Source organism: Typopeltis vanoorti, chromosome 14 (assembly GCF_054136105.1).
Source record: "Typopeltis vanoorti isolate ZY-2024b chromosome 14, IOZ_Tvanoo_1.0, whole genome shotgun sequence".
NCBI classification, from domain to species: domain Eukaryota; kingdom Metazoa; phylum Arthropoda; class Arachnida; order Uropygi; family Thelyphonidae; genus Typopeltis; species Typopeltis vanoorti.
In genome coordinates, this window is record NC_143562.1 from 75,721,744 (window position 1) to 75,746,062 (window position 24,319).

Genomic DNA, 24,319 nt, shown 5'->3' on the forward strand with positions numbered 1-24,319 from the left:
CAAAGATTTGGGAGACAGTCATCCTAAGACCAAATTAATATTTATTACTTTTATTTTTTATCATTTGGACTACTATTTCAAAACTTTGAATTTTTTTTTTTAACCTAGATGGCGCCATATTAGGACTTTAGTCTTGTGTTGCACGGTGCAATCACTTATACTGTCCCCACTGTTACACCGGATTGTGGTTGTCTTGCCTTTGTAACAAACTTTGTGTTGTGTGCTCTGAAGATGCTGGATATAATACCAGCGAAATATTAGCTTTTAAGTTAATAAATAGTTATTTTCTTAACCATCTGTGTTCTTTTTATACTGTGAAACCTATTATAGTCCAGGACCTTATTACATACCTACAGGAAGATGGTCCAAAATTTTCATTTATTGCAGAAAGTATGCCTTGTAGGACTGCTATGGGGCACATACTTTAATGTGGGCATCATGACTATATCCATTGAGTGACTCCTTTCCAAGAAGTGTATATACACACACACACAATGGACAAATCAGAGATACTTATCTAATAGCGTGTTGGTCCTCCTCTAGTGCAAATAACAGCCTGTACTCTCCAAGGCACTAACTCCACCAGATGCCAGAGGTAATTCCGGCATCTGGGAGGTAACTGTAACAAACTACTTTTCAATAGTAGTTTAAAAAATTATTGTTGAAAAGTAGTTTGCTATGGTAAAGGAATCTTGCTGTAACAACTTTCCACCATAACAAACTATTCCTTTGGTTTAAAAACTCTGTTACCATTTACATACAAAACACCTTTGGAAACTATTTTTTAAAACGATCTAAAAATTTTAGGTCATAATAGTGAGTTTGATTGTTCTACCATTTGTAATTTAGCAGTGCACACACACAAAAAAAATTATATTATCCGTAGCTGAGGAAGATTATTGGCTAGAGTAGTTTTCTCATTTTGATTAAACCTTAAAAAACGTTTTGTGTGGTCATGACACCATTTATCTTCATGCTGAATCTGAAAACATCTACATATAACTGACAACTTTACCTAAATATAATTTATGTGTGACAAATGTTACTCATGGTATGAGAGAGAATAAGTGCAGGTAACTCAAATTTCATGATGTAACTAGAAAAAAGTTCATCATCCTTCTACACATTAGCAGCATGCCATCAGATGTTGAAACTATGTAAAATTCTTTATTGCTCAGCAAAAATGTGTTATGCTGGGACATGGGACGACACAAAACTAAATAAATCAAAAATATCATTCAAAATAAAATTATTATTCAGTACAATAATGTACACTATATCAAGGTAAAAATTATATAAATCAAATGCATTGAATGATTATACCAGGTCTAGAGCAATAACAAATTTATTGATACAAGTCTGCCACATTTCCTGCAACGAGTTTTTCTTTTTTATTCTGAAAGTGGATGAATAAAGAACAAACTATATTTACACATTCTTTATGCAGCTGCATAAATCACCATGATATATATCTGGTCCAAGAGAAATTTTAAAATTCTTTCTGCGTTTCTGCAACTTGAATTTTTCAGTTTCAAAGTATACAGCGGACATTCTAAAAAAAAAAAAAAAATCCTACGCCTCGTTTAAGGATTCTTAAGCAAAACACAATTCCAATACATTAAATTTCATGAGCAGTCATACCTGAAAACATAATACTACTTATTTGGTGCTAATATTCGGCTTTACTAACCTGGATCATCTTCAGAGTAGATGAAGAAAAAAACAATAATAGTTACTTTGAATGAAAGCAAAGAAAAATTCGTTCTCATTAGTATGAACAATTCGTATGTTATATGCAGTTGATGTTATGCGTTTATATGCAAACAGCTGATTGTGACATAAGTCTGCGACTGAGGAAAGATGCCTAAACCATTAAGAATTAATAGTTTAGGCACATGTGATAATAATTTTAATACAACAGTATAGACTCAATATTCAATGTCTAGTGACCAGTTAGTGTGACTTTTTAAATATTAATCTCACCTACGAAAGACTATAAACCTATTGCACATTTAGTACTACAAGTAACTAAGTGTTAGATAATCCAGAAACCTTACAAGGTACAACAAGGAAATTTTTTCAAACCTCCTAAGGCACCTACAATAAGCAAGGTGATAGTATCACATTAGGTGGTAAAAATCCTCAGTCATCAAAAGTTAGTTGACATCTTAGAAAAGCACTGTGTTATTTCCTGCAGTTTGGCATATCTAGCTTGACAAAATATGTCACTAGTTCCAAATACTAGAGCAATAACAATAAATTGTTGCAGTTTGGTCATTTATCAGTAAATTGAAACATGAGAATTTTCAGATGGAATAACTGCTGTCTCCTTTTCAAAGTATTAGGAAACTAAACTGCATCACCAAAATTCTTTGTTAATTATATTACTGGTTCATTCCTCTTAACTCAGATTTAATGCTTGTAAATTACTCCATATGGTTAATCCCTGATAAACCAGTAATAAATTTAAATTGATCTAAATTAATTAGCTTTGCCATGTTTCCTCCATATAGTTGCATATGCTGTATACAATATCTGAACTATTTGCAACCATGATCATGCAAACATAAAATGAATGTTTGTCTTCAAACATTTCCAAGTCTGAAGATGTCTTAGATAAATAAGGCAAAATATTAGCAATGAATACCAAAGTAACTAGTATTTGGTTGTCACGTGCAACTTTATCTCTAAGTATAACCTACAAAAATTAAGCTAGTTTTAATTGATATTAATAGTTTATTTTGTAGATACTCTAGTTCTTTGGTTCCAGGAAAAATTTGCTCCATAACTTTTCACTTTTGGTTTGAGCTTGACAGGTTCCTCCACAAAATATTCCCAACCTGAAATGAAATTTTAAAAATTAAAACAAAACAGTAGAAATCTAACAAAAATCATCTTTAAAAAAAAAAAGTATTTATCTTATTTTCTTATGTCAGTTTCATTAAGCATGTTTGTGAATCCACAACATATTAGTACTATAGATTAGCTCTGGGGATCAAATGTGGTTTTTTATAACATTTTAGGCCTTCATTAATAAGGAAGATTGGTGACATCAGATGTAAGAAACACCTAGTGTTTATACAAGACAACTCTCAAATTTACCTGTATGATTACAAGAAATTTGCAATTTCATTTTGGCATTTCAACTTAAATGTATTTACATTTTGAAAATTTAAGTAATCTGTGAAGTATAACAAGCATTAACAATTCAAGTGATTATTATCTCAATTAAAAATAGAGCACTGAATTGCAGTAATCAACCTTATTACGATAAACAAGGTTTGAAAAATGATACCAAAACCAATTTGCAATCCATCCTGGAGAGGGGGGGGGGCCTCCCTAGCAAAGAAAAAAAAAAAAAAAAAAAAAACTAGAAATGATTGAAAACTGAAAAGAAAGGTACCCTAAAACAAAAAATGCTTTATTCTTTAGGATTCCGTTCCTACTTTGTTGCGCATAGCTATCTACTGACCTAATATAGAAATGGCAGTGTTACTATTTTGTTTGCAATATGTGCAATGAATGTATACAGCTTTGTGTTCACTGATGACAATGCGATCATCAGACAATCTTCCAAATACAGTTGATTCTCAATATAGCAAACTACCAGAGTCCTGACTGTACAGTTCCAGTAAAATGCTAGATTAAAAAAATTTATTATAACAAACTATTCCTGTGCTCCTAAGAGTTTGCTAGTAAGTTGAATGCACATTAGTGTGGATAATCAGCAATTGTTGTAGTAGAACTGATCCTCACAACCTGCAGACTTATCTCTCCAAGTATCTGTTTGTAGCTAATAGGTATATTTGTATCTTGCCAACTCACACCAGGTTTGTTTAGAATGGAAGATCAAGCTGACACGTAATGCCACTGTTTTGATGGATACCACAGAGTATAATTGCAAACTTAATGTTTTATTATGGGACAAATAAACATATAGCATAATCAGAGATTCTACTCAAAGCCAAATAAACAAATGAAATAAATTACTGGACCAAACATATTCTTTAGATGCTAACATGATGAAAAATTGTGAATTCATCATCATGCCTGTCATCCCACATACCCATTGCCTTTCCCAAGTTGCACAAATCTGATCGTTCACTATGTCCAATAGTTGATTGCATTGGTTCTCCTATTTATCATTTAGCTAAATATCTTTTGAATTTTCAAAACCTCACTGGCCAAATTGTTCTCTTACATTAAAAACAGTATCAACTTCAAGGAAAGAATTAAAGATGTTCGTTTGTTGGACATATGGTCTCTTTTGATGTGGTTTCTCTATTTCCAAACACTTCTTCAAGCAATTCTTTGGTTTGCACAAGATAATTTCTCTGAGGACATAGTTAAATTGTTTAAATTTACCACTAATATAGGATATTTCACATGGCAGAGTAAATTAAATCAGCAAATAGAATAGAACACACAGCCACAAGCAGTACTATCTCACCTATTTTGGCTGATTACTTCATAGAGCATTTGGAAAGCCATCATTTTAACACCATTTTTCCTCAACCTCATATCTGGTTTTGTTGATATATTTGCAGTCTAGTCCCATTCTGAAAAAGAATTATTCAGTTTTTGGACAGAATAAACTCCTTATATGCCAATATCAAGTTTGCTATTGAACATGAATCTAACAACAGTCTTCCCTTCTTGGTTACCTTAAAAATCTACAACTCTACAGGCAATATTGAATTTTTCATCTACAGGAAACTTTTCTTCACTGGCAGGTATACCCACACAGCTTTACATTATCATCCTTTACAAAAGATAGGTATTATCAAGTCTTATACACAGACTCCCATTTATTCTTAGGACAGCTTTCACAATTTATTCTTAGGACTCCCTGTTATTTGAGGAATTAAATAAAATAAGAACCATGTTCATAATGAAGGTTTATTTTCTTGATCCTGAGAATTAGTAATAATATTTTTGGTTTACAGATCAAGTGTTGATCAATTTTATTAACTTAACCAACTAGTTTCGCCAACTTTAACTGTTGGCATCTTCAGGGCACTTACATATAGGCTGAAACAATCTCGCAATTATGTGTAACTATAAAATTGACAAGAATAACTGTAAAAAACTGACTAGAATAATTACAAATGAAATAGTATCGAATGTGCGTGAAACACGTATCACGTGTACAAGATTAGTTAGCTGTTGCTAAGGAACTTTCTGTATTAAAGTTCATTTCTTTTGTTTTTAAAGATTTGATTAGGGTTTTCCATATCTCTGAGAGTATTAGGCCTTGATTTCTGTGAAGGTTGACAGTAGAACGGGCGACTGTGGCTGCTTCTTTGAAAATTCTTGAATGGTAATCTTCCTCTAAGTAAGGGGAACAATTTTTGTCCCACTCGATGACATGGTTAGTTGTAGAGAAATGAGACAATAGGCCAGAAATGTCCTGTCTGTTGTTTTTGACATAGCCAATGTGCTCTTTTGCCTGATTTCAAGGCTTCTTGAAGTCTGTCTGATGTAACTAGAGCCACACGAGCATGGAATATTATAAACTCCAGCATATTTATAGAAAGGGTGGTTGTCTTTTGGGGATCTTAGTAGTTTACGAATAGATTCTATTGGTTTAAATGTTACTCTTATTTTGTGTTGTTTGAGGAGGCTGGCGAGCTTGTAGGAGATGCCACTTACAAACGGAATTGCAATAATTTTTATATATTGAATATCTTCTTGTTCTTTTTGTGGTGGTTCAGAGAAAAGGACTTTATTGACTAGTCTTCTTGGATAGCCGTTCAAGTACAGATTGTTGGAAATTAATGTTAACTCATCTTGAAGGGTCTTGTTGTCTGTTGTGATGCGAATCACTCTCTTCTTTAACATGTGTACAATGCTGAGTTTATGTGAGATGTGGTGAGAGGAGCTGAAATGTAGGTAGTGACCTGTATTAAATTTACTCTGGAATTAAATCTTAAATTTATCATTCTATTAAATTTACTCTGGAAAACTTAAAAGAGAAAAACAACTACCATTTTTAGACATCTTAATCAAAAAACAAATTGATGGCAGTATAAATCTATAGGTGTACAGAAAACCAACCAATTTTGTATGTATAGGAAAAAACACAGTACACAAACGGTTCGGTACTATCCATGGTTTCAGGTATCTACAGGGTGTCTTGGAACATATCCTCCATGAAAAATGGGGGGAAAATACTGTATTATTATTGTTGTACAGGTATCTCCAAGGAGTCAAAAGACTCATCATGGGAGATCCATTTATTTACACACTATCCATCATAAGTTTGGTCGATTGGTAGAGCCTCTGCTACTAATGGCTCAACAAAAAGTTAAGCAAGTTTGAGCGTGGTTAGTAGTTGGAAGGACTCAATCGTTTGATGCTGTTGCCACACTCTCCCTCGATGAGTCTTTGGACTCCCTGGAGGTGTCACATAATAATAATAATAATAAAAGTTATCCTTAAACTCATTCACTGATGAAGCACTCATAACCACCTCTGACAACCCATTCCACTCATTCACCATCCTCCAAGCAAAAAACCTAGTTCTAACATCCTTACTAACCATACAACTTCCACTGGCTCTTGTTCTCTCCATTCTTACCATGTACACGAAAAATGTCTTCAGTGTCAATCCTATAAAACTCTTGTAGTAACTTAAATGCTCCCATCTTGTCTCCTCTTTTTCATCTATCAGCTAATTTTTGAAGCTTACAGATCGTCAATCTATTCTTATAGAGAGCATTCCACAGACCTGCCATGATCTTTGCACTTGCCTCTGGATCCTCTCCACAATTTCATCACCACGGAATCCGGGAGTCTAAATGTGGCTTTATTAAAGCCTTATACAGGGTGATTCAGAACTCTTGGGTGATAGAACACACCTAAACAAGCACTTTTCGTCATACAATGCATGGTTCGAACTCAAGCGGTGAAGCACTATCGGTTAGCAACAACTATGTCAGGAAATGAAGAAACACAACAATGACAGAGGAGATTTGAAACAATTGCAGAAATTACAGAACATAAATTAAAGAATTTTATTGAATAAATTACAGAAACTGCTCAAAAGAGCGACCGCCAACATTAATGCAGGCTGCACACCTTCGACGCAGTGATTGGCGAAAACACCAGGCATTTCTCGTACAGCCGTAGCGGCAATAGAAATCCTGGCAATAAAGTCCTCATTGGAATCGATGGGGCTATCGCAAATCAGGCTTTTCATATGGCCCCATAGGAAAAAGTCCAGACATGAGAGATCGGGTGATCGTGGAGGCCAAGTGATGGGACCACCCCGACCAATCCATTGTCCTGGAAATGTTGCATCCAAGATGTTCCACACATCCATGCTGAAATGGGGTGGCGCTCCGTCGTCTTGGAACCACATACGTGTTTGAATGTTTGCTGGAACAGGGTTCAGTAATTCTGGCAAGACCTCTTGTAAAAATACGAGGTACGTTCTCCCATTCAGTCATGCTGGCAGAAGGTATGGGCCAATCAAATGGTCATGTAGGATTCCAACCCAAACATTTATGGAGAAACACCACTGGTATGAATGTGGACATGAGGTGTGCGGATTTCTGCTTTCCCACACATGATAATTGTGGGTATTAAAAATGCCCTCACATGTAAAGGTGCATTCGTCAGTGAATAAGACGTGCATCAAAGTCTGGCTGCACTGCAGTCTGCTGCAGGAACCACTGTGCAAAATCCACGAGGTCGGTAATCTGCAGATGTCAAGGAGTGCACCCACTGTGCATTGTAGGGGATGTAATCATTCATCTCGTAGAACTCGTCACACCGTTGATTGGGGCACACGTATGGCATGGGGAATTGATCACGTGCTACATTCAGGATGATCTGCAACTCTATGTAGAATTTCCTCTGTAACACGTGGCATCCTCACACTCTTTGCATGCCCTGTATCCTGCATGCCGCTGACAAAGGAGCCCATTTCGTACAGATACTGGTGCAATCGCTGAAAGGTTTTATGATCAGGCACGCGTCTGGTCGGAAAGCGCTCTCGGTACAGTCTTTGGGCTTCCCTCGCATTCCCATCCGCAGCTCTGTAAATGAAATGCATGTCAGCCTTCTCCTGATTTGTGAAAGAATCCATCCTTTTTGCACTCACAGTAGAAATAATGTTGCCTGCAAAAACCAGCACTTATATCTAGCGCTTCACTGCTTGAGTTCGGACCATGCATTGTATGACGAAAAGTGCTTGTTTAGGTGTGTTCTATCACTCCTTAAAGTTTGGCCCAAGAGTTCTGAATCACCCTGTATAGAGGAACAATAACTTCTCTATCCATGCTTGTTAGTGTGTTCAACAACCACATAATGTGATGTGCTGTTTTAGTTACCTTTGCAATATGCCTTCTAAACTTCAACTCTGTCCATAATCACATTAAAGTCTCTGGCCTCATCAGTTTCCTGCAGTTCAGTTCCATCAATATAGTACACAGCTTCTGATCTCTTCCAACTATCCCTGAAACTTTAATACTGTTTCTTCCTATTCACTCAGCTGTGACTAAGATGTGTGGAAGTGTGTTCATGCTGTTTGACTCAGAATAGCCAGTCTGCTCTAAACTAAGAATAGAGTCGAAGGATACCAAGATTACATAGATTACATTCTTGGGTTAATATTTGAAATGCTGTAACCAGTTCTTCTGCTGTCTTCCTGAATGATGCTTGTGACATAGTGAACAAAATATATATGAGTTGTTAATAAATTCTAATTTCCTTGACACAAGTTAAATCATTTTTTTAAAAGTATTATTATGGAAGATCAACCAATTTCGCTTTTCTTTTGTATCTTATGTCTTTCACATGTTCCAATTACTAGATTTCAACAAACCTAGTTATTGTACATTTTTCCACATTCACACCATACAGACACTTGGTTTCTTTTAGTTCATAAATGCTAACAATGTCAAGTTTTTTCCTAAAAATGAGGATACTATTATTTATATTTGAGACTTCCAGGAAGTCAAGCATTGAAGCTATTTTACTATAATCACTCTGTGGGATTTCCTTTAGCCTGCTTGGCCAATTTTTCCTCTCATCATATGATTTTGCTTTTGCATACTATGCTGGCTACCCATCTTGTCTGCATTTTGTACTACTTATGAGTGTGCTAGTCATCTTTCTTTTTATATTCCCTCCATAACAATTTCTTTTTAATGAAGCTCCTGCTTCATTGCAAGTCTTACACTACATCCCTTAAACATCCTTTCACCATTTTGTGTATACTGCTACCTTCCTCTTCTCTTGCAGCTTCTTATACATAGTTCAAGCATTTCTCGTTATAGTACTTCTCCAAGTTTCCCCCTAAGTTTTCCTAATCAGAAGTTCTTCAGTTCTACAAATACTCTAAGTGAAAATTCTATATGCTTAGCCACCTCAGGTAAAAATTGCAAGACCTCTCTCTCTAATCAAAGAGAAAGTGACTATCTAGGCATTCTCAAGCCCCAGATCTCACCATTACATGCTGTTTTAGATAATTAGTAGCTGCATAAATTCCATGTCCTTACTGCCATCCATATTTTCCTTTCTCCAATGTGTCTCACCTTAGATTTAATAAATGCATTATTTTCTAAATACATGTTTCAGTTCATTTCAAATAGCATTTCGAGGTCCTGTTTTGCCTTAGGGCCTGTGGTGAGTGTTTACTGCAATCTATCTTTCTGCAATTTTCTTAATCTTCCATCTGATCTTTCAGTAATTGGTTTCTATTTTTCTAAACTGTTTTGCATTCTGTTAACATGTTTTTGCCATTCTTTTTTCCTGTTTGCTAACTGTGACTTGGTTGTAATGCACTTTTTTGTATATATTTCCATTTCTGGTCTTATCAAATGTTTGCTTTTTCTGCATTTTTCATTTCTGCAGTAGTGTTTAGCTTTCAGCTCTTGTTTCAGATGCATAAGTTAAAACTGGTATTACACTTTTATATATGCTTGTCTTACAATATTTAAATTTTTATTTTTTCTTGTATCTTTTAGTTCTGTTATTTAATCACCCATTAATTATCCACAGACTTCTTTCAAAGCAGTGTATATGCCTTTCCCAGGTCTATAAACTTACAAGTAAAATATTTCAGCTATTTAGGCACAGTTTTTAGTGAAGATGGCAAATTAAATTTGGAAATAGACAACAGAATAAGCAAAATGGGTATGGCTGATAGCCAGATCAATAAATTTATATGGAATAAGATAGAAATTAGCCAAAACACCAGTGTTCAAACTAGTTTTAAATTATGGATCTGAGAGTTAGGTTAGAAATAAAGCACTTGATCAAAGACTGGAGACCACAGATAGAGGGCTCTGATAAAAACTAGGGGGAGTGAACAGATGGCATCAATGGCAGAATCATATTAAAAAGTAAGATATTAGGCATTGGGGGGGGGGGCTGAGCCCCCCAGTATATATATACATAATTTACATTTTTTTTTTATTTTATCTAAGCTTCCATTATAAAGTGAGCTTGTAGCATGGCATGAGAACAGTGAGGAGAGAAGGGTTCTGTCATTTAAATATCTAGAAATCTGATTTATCCAAGCACTTATCAACTGCAATTCACTTCCCCCCCCCTTCCAATAAAAACAATCAGAACATTTTTTTTTCGCTACTATTTATATTTAATTATGATTAAAAAAAAGGAATTTCAAATTAATAACAAAAAAGGCTGAAAATAGATGCATTCCAAAAAACCTTTGGTCAAATATTATGAAAAATTATTCAATTATACAATTGATGTAATATATAATTCAGAACTGCATCAACATTTTTGTAAATTAAGCAAAGAAAAGCAAAGTACAATAGCAGAATGAAGTCAAAATTATAACCAGTTTATAAATGGAAAGTATTATATAATATATATCATAATATAACATCTGTAGCAGAGTCAAAAGGATGATGCAACATACATGCTCTGATTGCATTAAAAAGGTTCAGGCACAAACTTTGTTTGCTTATACTTGGATAAAGGATTAAACTAAATTTATTATAGTCTAACCAAGTGCAAAATAAACTTCCAGCATTAAAAAAGGTCTAGGTTCAAAATTCCACTAGAACATAAGGAACCTTTATGAAGGATTTTCAACTATACCAAGATGTTGGGATATTTTTTCTTCAGAAAACCGATTGTCATACTGCAACACAAAAACTGGTCAGACTATCTAATACTGTCTATAATAAATTTAGTTTAATCCTTTATCCAAGTGTGAGCAAACAAAGTTTGCGCCTGAAAGTATCTTCAGGACTGGGTGAAGGTGGTACAACACCGGGGCAACTCGTTGCAAAGGTGGAGCAAGCTATCAACACTCCTATCTCAGTATCTCCTATAATGCAAAACACATCTCCTTGCGGATATGTCTAATGTTATGCATTAAGGGAAGGGCCACTACCCAGACTAGTTTCGACCTTTATGAAGGATTTTCAACTATACCAAGATGTTGGGATATTTTTTCTTCAGAAAACCAGTTGTCATACTGCAACACAAAAACTGGTCAGACTATCTAATACTGTCTATAATAAATTTAGTTTAATCCTTTATCCAAGTGTGAGCAAACAAAGTTTGCACCTGAAAGTATCTTCAGGACTGGGTTAAGGTGGTACAACACCAGGGCAACTCGTTGCAAAGGTGGAGCAAGATACCAACACTCCTATCTCAGTATCTCCTATAATGCAAAACACATCTCCTTGTGGATATGTCTAATGTTATGCATTAAGGGAATGGCCACTACCCAGACTAGTTTCGAACTTTATTGAGGTAGAATGGGAGGTTATGTCTTTCATCATCGGCCTTTGGAATATAAAGATTGCTGAGGGTCAGCCGGTAGTAATAGGGGAAGTTAATGAAAGGTAGAGTAGGATAGTAGGAGGTAAAAAGAGGCCTCAGTCAACCTGTTTAGCTGTATAACCCAGAGGTTGTGGCTAACAGGTCTGTAAAACATAATCTCCTTGCACCTGTTCGAAAAAAAAAAACTTAAAATTTACATTTCATTTTACCCGAAAAAACATAACTTTCGATTACATTAATCTAGGTGTCTGGAGATGTCATCTCGTAACCCCTAAAAAAATAAAGAAAAATGTTTGTTAAAATTTGGAACTTAGATTATTCTTAGACTATGCCTTACAACTGAAAAAATAAAAAATAAAATAAAAAATAAAAAAAAAAACTGCGATAACGGGATCCATATTGAGGTGGACTTTATCAACCAGAGAACCGAGAGTTGGGGGAAGAGCCCGGCCCGAGTGATGCAGCCCACAAGGAGCAGCACCGCCTCGCTGTAGGCCTTCGCAGCTCGGGTTCTCAGGTCTGTCCCCTCCTATGTGGACTGAGTGTGGATACACACAAAAAAAAAAAAAAAAAAAAAAAAAAAAAAAAAAAAAAAAAAAAAAAAGTGGAGATATCAGGCTGAAGCATTAGCAGGTCATCTCTACTCCACTTGGGCCTGGCTCCCACTGAAGAGACCTCAATAAAGGTCGAAACTAGTCTGGGTAGTGGCCCTTCCCTTAATGAGTAACATTAGACATATCTGCAAGGAGATGTGTTTTGCATTATAGGAGATACTGAGATAGGAGTTTTGGTATCTTGCTCCACATTTGCAACGAGTTGCCCTGGTGTTGTACCACCTTAACCCAGTCCTGAAGATACTTTCAGGCGCAAACTTTGTTTGCTCACACTTGGATAAAGGATTAAACTAAATTTATTATACTCTAACCAAGTGAAAAATAAACTTTCAACATCTTTCTCTAAATCCAGAGTAAATTATTAAGAAAGGGTGGCACACCAATTGGCAATTCCTATAGGTGGAGATGACCTGCTAATGCTTCAGCCTGATATCTCCACTCCCACTGAAGAGACCTCAATAAAGGTCGAAACTAGTTTGGGTAGTGGCCCTTCCCTTAATGCATAATATTAGACATATCCGCAAGGAGATGTGTTTTGCATTATAGGAGATACTGAGACAGGAGTGTTGGTATCTTGCTCCACCTTTGCAACGAGTTGCCCTGGTGTTGTACCACCTTAACCCAGTCCTGAAGATACTTTCAGGCACAAACTTTGTTTGCTCACACTTGGATAAAGGATTAAACTAAATTTATTATACTCTAACCAAGTGAAAAATAAACTTTCAATATCTGATACTGTCAAAAGTGTGATACTTCAGCCAGTGTATATAGGATTAACCACTTTAACCAGATTAGGTAGGTTCATGTGAAGAAAAGTTACTCGGTTATGACAGGCCACTGAGTTTAACATTGGAGGGAGCCAAGGGAATTTACTTTGGAAATAGAAGAGTTTCTGCAATTTCTTCATAATTTGTAGCAATTTATGAAGTTCTTCAGTGAAATAATATTTCACAGAAATGAGAATATATAGATAGATAAAAACATCAAACAGGATAGATAAAAACATCAAACAATTACCAAGGTAAACATATCATTTAATTGCATATCAAAGATATACATTGCAATTGCATTCATGCAATTACAATATGTATCTGAATGAATGTGGCTTTTTGGCAAGAGTAAAGACCAGTTTAAAATTAGAGAAATAAGCATAATATAGCTATGGATGAAACTGATAAAACAATAAGTAAATGAAAAATTAGTATGACACACAAATAAGTAAAAAAAAAAAAAGAATGTTTTGACATTCTTTTTATACTTACTTTTGGCTGGTACTATACATAGCCATAAGTACCAAACTTTTAAAAAGGACTAAATCACAAAATTTTAATTAAAAAAGAGCTGCAAATTATTATTTTTGCATGGAAAAATTCTCAAAACAAAACAAACATATCACTTAAGCAAGAAATAGTTTATTTAAATAATGAAGGCATTACAGATCTGTCATCTTTTTACGGCCAAATAAAATGAAACGTGAAAAGTTTCGAAATTTTACCAGAGAGTTTATGATAACATAACCTTTATTAGTGCAAGCCAAGGCACAGGAGTTTTCTTGGCTTGCATTTTTTAACAGACTGAAAGTTGTTAAGAAATGTTGATTCTCATCAGAGACCAGGCAGAAAGCTAAAAGGATGCAAAAATCCCATTCCATGGGATTTTTGCATCCATGTCAGATATTTTGCAGGCCATGTCAGATATTCTTCGTAAGTGAACATTTGTTAGGTATATGATGTTTTTCCATATAACTGTTCCCCCCCCCCCCCCTCTCCAATCAATCAGGAAACTGTTCTGTTTTATTCAATACCCCAGTTGTCACTAGGGGATTAATGTCAAACAGATCATTACCCAGGAAATTTTTAAAAATTTCCTGGGTAATAAAAAAAAAACATATGCAATTAGTACACATAATACACTGACCTCATAGCTTTAGTTGTTATAACTGTTAACTTCAAACAACATGTTATGACTATTTATGAAAATTCTCTCTTTCTGCTGGGAGAATTTTCAAAATCTCTGTGGAACTTCTAATGGTGAAGTTTTTTTTATCAGCTTATTGAACTTTAAAGTTCTTGGCTGCAAGTACCAACTTCTGCCCCCAATCTTGAGCTCTTGCAGTCCAGTCTGGATTTCCATCTCTGCTGTCTCTTTGGATGTTATCTTCCCACTATTGGCATGGTCTTCTTCTGAGTTGCTTTCCATCGCGCCTCATCATGAATGCTTGTTTTTAGCCAATCTCTTTCTATCATATGGTGAGGTATAATACTTTTACATTTTTTTGAAATAATTACTGCATTACTATTTTTGGTTCAACCTATTATGGTCATGAATTGTGAAAGATCATTTTTTAAATTAAATAAGTTTGTATTTGATGGTTTAATTTTTTGGAACTGTATGGAACTCCTTTGTGTTCTATACACAATGGCAGTATTCACAAGGTCAACCGCACAGGCATCAACCGGTGTGAAAATCGCATGCCATGTAATATGTATGCATGGTGAAGTGCAAGAGATGTGTTTGTGAAGAGAGAGAATGAACAGGAGATGAGAGAAAGTATAGATTTGTAGGAAGCATGCACAAGGCAATGAATGCGAAACAGACTGAAAAGATAGATGATGGAGGAAATGAAAGAAACAAATAAACAAAAGCTAGTGAAACTGAGGGAGCAAAAGAAAGTATGAATGAGGAAATGGAAGTAAGGTGCAGAAGAACGAGAAGTAGTGAGACTGCAGACATAACAGAGAATGAATTGTCAGAATGCAAGATTTCATGAAACAGTTATTGCAAATGAAAATGAAATGACGAATATGCAGAGTGATGTTAGACATTTAGTGGAAACTAATGAAAGTGTGCAAAAGAACAGAATGAATGAAATAAAGGGTAAAAGAAATGATGAGTGATTCCAGGATAGCAGTATATAAAGATTCCACAGAGGATTAGTTAATGAGAAAGTCCATAAGGTCTGCTATCCATGAAAGAGAATGAATACGATAATTCCGGCATTGGACATGAGGAAGAAACGAGCAAGAGATGGTTGTGGGAACAAATGATCGAAGTGGACGGATATCAGGAGGTTATTGTCAGTGTGTTGCTAAGGTACAACAATGATGAGTTGAGATGGAGAGCCAAAATCCTAAATGCTATGCTAACAGAGTTGTGTGAAGAGAAGGAAGTACAGTTTGTGGATGTATGGCATGTGTTTGAGGGACGAATGGAATTATACAAGCATGATGAGTTGCATTTGAAAGGCTCTGGAGTGAGTGCACTGGAGAAAGTGTTGCTAGATGGAAGTATAGTGTGCGATGTATGCAAGAGATGAAGTGAAAAAAATCAGGAGGGTGGTATCGAAGAGACAGAAGTGCTTGGCAGTAAAAACAGTAGTAGTGTGAGAGATGGAGAGAGAACGGGAATGCAAGAAGAATAGGGAAATGGGAGGGGGGAGAGCCGGATGGACAGGGAAACGTAGCATAGGGAGAGCGGATGTTGAAAGTGGCAGTGAATGTGTGTATGAAGATAGAGTATATTGCGATGTGGGTGGGAAAGTTGAGACTGAGCAGATATATATTTTAAGTGGTGATAAAGGTCAATGGGTAGGTGTGCTGGGGAAATCACAACCAACAAATGTTTATTTACTTGTTTATAAATGCCAGGAGTATCAGAAATAAAGAAATCAGAGATGAAATGGTTTCACCAATTGAGTTTATTCACCCCAAAATCATTGGAATAAGTGAAACATGGTTGAATGAAGATGATATTCTAACAGGAATAGAAATGGAAAGATACAGTATTTTTCGCAAGGATAGAAAATACAAGAAAGGATGGGGAGTGCTGATGATGATAGCAGAGGAATTATGTCCACATAAGGTAGACATGAAAGAGGAAATAGTGACAATGGTTATGAGGCAGTGTGGTATAACATGGGGGTTGACAGGAAGACATATTTAGTTGAATGTTGCTAGAGGCCAGAGAATGTGGAGGGCAGTGATGAAGAAATATATAAATAACTTGGATTAGTAAACAAAAAAAAAAGTAATTATTATGGATGATTTTAATTATGGTAGTATAGATTGGAACGAAAAGATAGCATTTGGGAATAAGGAAAATGAACTTCTCGAGTTCTCGAGAAATAACTATTTCAGGCAGCATGTAAAAGAGGGCACAAAAAAAAAGATCAAGAGTTTTAGATCTGATCATTTCATCAGAGGACGTAATTGTGAGTGAGGTTTCACACATTCCTCCAGTTGGTGAGAGTGATCATGAAGTGATACCTGGGTTGTTGCTAGTCATATGCAGACTTCTGTGAGGAAGGAATATATGTGGAATTATAAGGCTGGTGATTATGACAAGATTAGAAGACAGCTTGGAGCTCTAGAATGAAATGGGGAGCTGAGTGGTATGGAAATAAATGCTGCTTGGGAATTGACATAAAGGCATCAATGTTTGAATGTATTCCAAAGGCCAAAAGGCTGAATAAGGTAGGTGTAAAATGGATGAATGAGGGGCTTAAGCATGATATCTGGAAGAAGAAGGTACTTTGGAGACAGTACATGATGAATAATGGTGATATTCAGTTACATGAAGAGACACTGCTGAGGTATTCAGTGATCAATTTATAAGGGTGTTTCATCTTGATTGGGGTGGAATCATGAGGAACTTAAATGGACATAGGAGATGATAGCTTAATTGTGAGTGAGCAGATGTTTGAGGAAATAAACTTTGATGACATATCACCAGGCATCTTAAGGGAATGCTCCAGGGAATTGGCATGCCTGTTTAATAAGAGTCTTACAACAGCACAGGTTCCAAGGTAGTGAAACCTATGCTGCAAATTATTGGCTAATCTATATATCTGGAGTTGTGAAGGTACTGGAGAGATTGGTGAGAAGTAGAATACAGAAATGGGTTGATAACAGCAGTATTCTCTGTGGTTATCAGCATGGGTTTGTTAAAGGAAGATCATGTTTTACTAACTTATGTACTATAACAAGGAGACAAATACCTTGTACAGGAAAGATGCATATGGAGTGATGTATTTGGATTTTGCAAAAGTTTTAGATAGACTGCCACATGACAATATGTTAAATAAATTGAAACAGATGAGATTGGATAACAGACTTCTGAGGTGAATCAGTGACTGGTGTCAGATAGGTATCAGAAAGTTGTATATGCAGTATCCTGAAAGAGGAAGGTCACTAGTGGTGTACCACAGAGATCAGTTTTGGGACCATTGTTGTTCAATTTGTATGTTAATGATATTGAGATGGATTGAACGTGATACACAACTTTTTGTAGATGATGCCAAATTGGGGAGAGCAATGCAGAGTCAAGCAGATGTTAGCCTTACAGGAGAACTTGAACAAATTGCATGAATGGGCAGGTAAATGGAACTGTCAGTTCAATGTTGCAAAGTGTAAGATTTTGAGATTTGGTAAGTGATGATGGGATGCAAAGCATGCACTTGGTGGGGAAACTTTAAAGGAAGTAGAAGAGATGAAAGATCTGAGAGTGATGGTAGACAAGGGCCTAAAATTCAGAAGCCACATTGCACAAGTTGTGAAGATGTCACATCGGATAATAGCAATGAGGCAGAAGACCTTGACATGAAGAAATAAAGAGGTTATGATGCCACTGTATAAAGCCTCATATGGATTATTATGCACAGATTTGGTGGCCAAAAATAATAATACTAATAAATGGTAACAAAGGCATGTTAGAAAGGGTCCAAAGAAGATTCACAAAAGTGGTCAGTGGTCTTTGGAATATGAAGTACAAGAACAGATTGAGAGAATGTAAGTTGCAAAGCCTCATGAATAAGAGGAAGACTGGGATACGATTGAGACATATAAGCTAGTCAGGGGTTGTTATCAGGTTGACATGGAAGAGATTTTTCATAGAATGGGAGAGTGGGTAGAAGAAGAGGCCATTGCTGGAAACTCTATAAGGAGGGTGTGAGCAGAAGGTTATTTGCATGGAGAGCAGTTGATGAGTGGAATGCATTGCCTGAATGTGTTGTGAATGTAGACACAATGAATCAGTTTAAGGCAAAGTTGGATGAGCATTGATTACCTCCCATGATGAGCCTGACTCCTTGGAGGTCAGATTTAATAATATTTTTTGTTGAAGTTTATGCTGTTTTTAATTATATTCTTTAATTTACTGTTTATTATGTTAAAAGTTTCTATAACTTTTTTTTTTAAATTACTGTAATAAAAATGAGCTGAGAGCAAAATTTTAAGTTTAACTCAATGATGTACCATCTGCAAAACTGAGGGTGAAATTTACATCCAACCACTAGTTTAAAGAAGATAACCTAAAAGTGAAAGAAGCGATGCATTCTGTTAACACATGAGAATTGGTATAAGATTGCATTACATCCAAAAAATAAAATCAATAAACCCTTTTTTTAGTGTATTCTCTGATTGATTTAATTGTGCTTTCGCATGACAATCTGAAGAGGCAACTAAAAAGCCCTCATAAAAGCACTCCCATATTGAAGGTTTCATATCCAGGTTTTTCCAAATGAAGGACAAATGCTGCTGCAACTGCCCAATGCGAAATTTTAACTAAAAAAAAAAAAAATCCATAATATTGATCTTTCTTACTGGAGATGAAAATTTTGCTATATTTTCAGAACATTTATTTTAACCAAAAATAATAATAAATAAATTACGAGAGTGTCATTAAAACAAGCATAACATAAGTAATCAAAATATTCTATACCAACAATGCTTCCTTTTTGATGTTTTCTGACAAAATTAGGTTAAGATAGTTCATCATCATCAAATTCCTGCCAAGTACTCTCAAGGGGTGTACAGGATATGATAGTACTACATGAAAAAAATTACATCATTACTAACTTCCTATCTACAATTTTCCTCCAAATCAGTCTGTTACTTGTCAAGACTCCAACATTATCAGATCTTATATTTCTATCGTCTAAGGCACTTTGTACCATATCAATCCACCTATATCTTGGTCTTCCTCTGGGTCGTTTTCCCCTCAACCTGGCAGAGAACACTTGTTTTGCTAATCTTTCCTCGCCCATTCTGTTTAAGTGACCATACCACCTGAAATTAGCTCTGCTAACGCATTCCAGGATGCCGACAATGTCAAGTTCTTTCCTAATATCCTCGTTTTTAATACGATATTGCCATTGATGCCATCTGCTCACGCCTACAATCTTTCTCAGAATCTCATATCTGTGGTCTCTAGTCTTTGGTCAAGTGTTTTACTTCTGACCCAGCTCTCAGATCCATAAGTTAAAACTGGTTTGAACGCTGTCTTGTATATAGCTAATTTAGTGTTCCGACTAATTACTCTCTTATTCCATATGAATTTATTCAATTGACTTCCCACCATACCAGCTTTGCTGATTCTGTTGTTTATTTCTATATTTAATTTACCATCTTCAGTAAAAATCGTGCCTAATTAGCTGAAATGTTTTACTTGTTCCACAGGTTCTCCATTCAAAACACAGTTGACATTTTCAATGATTCTGCCTATTTTCATTGTCTTTATCTTTTTATTGCTGACCTTCATACCATATCTATTACAACAGCTATTCAATTTAGTCAGAGAATCTTGCAGACTTGTAGCGGATTTATTTAGAAGTATACCATCATCCGTAAAGAAAGGAGCTGACATTAACATCTCCAATTTTGATATCATGTTTAATACCACTTTCCTTCATAATGTGATCCATATAGATAATGAATAACAGAGGGGATAATGTACATCCTTGTCTCACACCAGATTTAACATTAAACCATCTTTCTGTACTTCCTTCAATTCTAACTGCTAACTTACAACTCAAATAAAGACTAAGTATTGCTTGATATAATGCCCCATTGACACCATATAACTGTAGCGTATTGAATAGCTTCTCTCTTGGCACCTTGTCATATGCCTTTTCCAAATCGACAAAACTTAAATACAGATCTCTGTTATATTCCCATGCTTTCTCGACTATTTGTCGTAAAGTGAAGATCTGATCCTGACAGCCTCTATTTGGCCTGAATCCAGCTTGTTCTTCACCAAGCTTTTTTTATACAATTCTTCTCAACCGTTTCTCAAGTATACTTGCATAGATCTTGCCAGGAACACTCAGTAGGGAAATACCTCTGTAATTCTCACATTCAGTGTTATTTCCCTTTTTATATATGGGTACTATGAGAGCTCTACTCCAATCATCGGGAATTCATCCCTCTGTCCAGGCTTTCTGAACTATGCAGTGCAGCCACTGTAAGACTCTTATACCACCATACTTCAGCATTTCTGGTCGAATATCATCTACCCCTGCTGCCTTTCCACATTTCAAGCCTTTGATGGCTTTTTCTACTTCAAGTATGGATATGTATTCCTGACTGCATGCCTGGTCAGTGTTTTTTACCACTGTGCTATCATCACTGCTTGTTTTATTTAGCAGTTTTTCAAAGTAATTACTCCATACTTCAAGGATAAGGATATCTTTTTCTCTCGTTTTCATGTCACCTTTATCATCTCTAACTCCTTTTATAGCACTCTTTCCTCCATTTCTAAGCTTCTTCAACAACCTCCAGAATATTTTGCCACCTTCTTGATATTTATTTTCTATATTCTTGCCAAAGTCCTCCATGACTTTTGTTTAGCTAGTTTTACATAGTGTTTAGTATTCTTGCATTTGTCTCTGTATTCTCTAAGAGCACAAGCTGACTTATTTGACAGGAACTTTTGATATGTTTCTTCTTTTCCTTCACTGCCTCTTTAACTTCCTGTGTCCACCAGGGAGTTCTGATTTTTTTATCCTTGCAGACAACCTCACCACATGACTCTCTGGCAGAATCAATCAATGTTTTCTTCAGAGTTTGCCACTAAATCTCCAAGGTTTGATTCCTGTTCTCAAACTGTTTCATTTTTTCTTCAATAATCTTTCTGTATTTTAGTCTACAGTTCACATCTGAGAGCTGCTCAACTTTTATTCGCTTTAAAACTTTCTTACATGTTATTCTTTTCAATATGAAATTCAATTTTATCCTGCTCAAGACTAAATAGTGATCACTTCCAATTTCAAATCCTCTGTACACTCTGGTGTCCTGCACCAGGGAGAAAACATCACTATCAACAATAACATAGTCAATGAGACTTATTCCTTGCCTCTTCTCTCCATGTGAATTTGTACACATTTTTATGTTGGAACATGGTGTTAGTAATAACCAGTCCATGTCCTGAGCAGAAATCCAACAGATATTTGCCATTATTATTAGCTTTGCTCTTTTCTCCAAATTTTCCCAAAATATTTTTGTATGTCTCACAATCATTTCCTACTCTGCTATTTAGATCCCCAACAAGTTGTGAAATTCTAATAAATGAACAAATTACTCTCTATTTTACCTCTTAGTTTAGTCTAAAAAAATTTTAATGACAGTAATCTGTCATTCAAATTCTACAACAGTGAGTCTGTTGCTGCGGTATGACAGAGAAGAGTTTAGAAGGAGGGCCATAATAGCAAATGACTTTAGTGCAGGTGATGCAGACGGTGTGGTGTGGAGTTTGTGGATGTGTAGAGTGATTTTGATGGGCCAAAGAATTTGTACGAGATGGATGGCTTACATTTGAATGGATTTGGTGGGCAAAGACTGGAAAAGGTGTTGTTGAGTGAAGTGAGAGTGGATGTGCAAAATCAGGGAAACTAGAACTATTCAGGAGGGTGGGGGAGGAAGTGGATATACAGACAACAGTGAGGCAGTTGAGTGTAAGAATGTATATAATGTGCACGAGCCAGTACGAAGGACAAGAAATCAGAATGGGATAGTTAGTATAATGCATCAAGATAGGGGTGGGACAAACTGACCTCTGTATTTCATGTATACTAATGCCAGGAATATTAGGAACAAGAAGGAAGAATTTTTGGCTTTGGTTGGCTCTTCCTGGCCACAGGTTATTGGCATTAGTGAAACATGGCTGACAGAAGATGATATAGTTAGTGGGATAGAATGAGAACAAGAATATATTAGGGTATAGTGTGTTCAGGAGGGACAGAGAGAATAAAATGGGGGGAGGACTGTTATCGATGATACCTGATGAACTGCAGCCAAGGAGAATAGAAGTTGTATTGCAGGATAGTGAAAAGAGCTCATTTGAGGCTATTCGGTGTGAGATTGAGACTAACGGAACAAAATGTACAGTTGGGTGCTGCTATAGACCAGGTGATGGAATAGATGGTGGAGATGGTATGCATAGACAAATTAATGAAATCAGTGGAAGGAGGATAATTATTATGGGAATTTCAACTATGGTAACATTGACTGGAAGGAGAGGACACATGTGAGGAAGGAACTGGATTTTATTCAGTTACTGAGGGATAACTATCTGAGACAGCATGTAAGAAAATACTAGGGATTCGAGAGTGCTTGACCTAGTAATAGCATCTGAGAATTAGACTGTAATGAATATGACCATGTTGCCACCTATTAGTGAGAGGGATCATAGGGTCTTGACCTGGGAGGTGACTAAATGTGTGAAATTTTCCATTAAGACAGGGTACATGTGGAATTACCATGCTGGCAAGTATGACAAGCTTAGGAGATTGCTTGGTTCAGTGCCATGACGTGCAAAACTGCAAAGACTGGATGTTGATAGGGCATGGGAAGTGGTCAAGGAGCATTTGCAGGAGGGTATGGCTGATTGTTTACCTAGAGTCTGAATAGTAAATCAAGTAGGGGTTAAATGGATGAATAACACCATTAAACTTGAGTTGCAAAAAAAGAAACAACTGTGGAAGGAATTTAAGGAGAAAGGTGACCTGCAGGCACATGAACGGTATAAAGCGCAGGCCAGAAGGGTAACGAGTGTGGTAAGAAAAGCAAAAGCGGATTATGAAAGGAAATTAGCCATGCAAGCTAAAGAGAATCCCAAACAGCTCTTTCAATATGCTGCAAGTAAAACTGTACACGGCAGGGAGTAGGGAGGTCACTGAATCAGTCAATATAGTGGAATTACTGAGTGAGCAATTTACAAGAGTATATCATCCAGGTGATGACATAGAAAGAATGAAGGAACCAATGTGGTGAATCCTTCATTCACCACAATTCCTTATACAGGAATTGTGGTGAATGAAGTGGAGGTAAAGAGTCTATTACAGAACCTTAATGTGAATACATCTGTGGGATTGGATGGTATACCAGCACAGGTCTTACATGAAGTGGCTAAAGAATTGTCAGTGCCCTTGACCATATTGTTTAATCTGAGTCTTGGGTCTGGTTTAGTCCCGAACGGGTGGAAAGAGGGAAAAATAGCTCCACTGCATAAAGGAAGATCCAAGACTACTGTTGCAAATTACCGACCGATCAGCATATCAGGAGTCGTTGTGAAGGTCTTGGAGAAAGTAGTCAAGGGAAAAATACAGGAATGAATTGATGAAAATGAGATACTGTATGGAGGACAGCGTGGTTTTGTGAAGGCTAGATCATGCCTCAGTAACTTGCTCAGGTTTTATAACACAGTGATGGCTGAACTGGATAGGGGTAATGGGTTTACAGTGATACTGCTGGACCTGGCTAAGGCTTTTGACAGGATATCACATGGAAGTCTAGTCTAATCCGTAAACTGCAACATATGGGAATGGACATAGGGCTGGTGAGATGGATAGGAGGGTGGTTGATGGAGAGATACCAGAGAGTAGTTTACTCACGAGTAGAGTCCAAAAGATGGCCTGTGACTAGTGGTATGCTGCAGGGTTCTGTTCTTGGACCACTACTGTTTCATTTGTTCATTAACGATATAGGGAAGGATCTGAGAGGAACGGTTCATTTGTTCGCTGATGATGCAAAGTTGGGTAGAGCAATAGTGAATACAGAAGATGTCAAAATTTGCAGGATTATTTGGATAGATTGGAGGTCTCGGCTAAGGAGAATGGATGTCAATTTAATGTGGCAAAATGTAAGGTTATGCATTTTGGG

The 24,319-nt window shown here is 36.2% G+C and overlaps 1 protein-coding gene across 1 annotated transcript in view; it reads right to left on the reverse strand.

The window, feature by feature from the left end:
- Positions 1-1,329: 1,329 nt before the first annotated feature.
- ND-18 (NADH:ubiquinone oxidoreductase subunit 18) overlaps positions 1,330-24,319 on the reverse strand; it is a 92,917-nt gene continuing 69,927 nt past the window's right edge. The window contains exon 5 of the mRNA XM_090403685.1: positions 1,330-2,840. Coding sequence (XP_090259811.1) covers positions 2,737-2,840 — 104 coding nt within the window. The 3' untranslated portion in view covers positions 1,330-2,736. The remainder of the gene's footprint in view (positions 2,841-24,319) is intronic.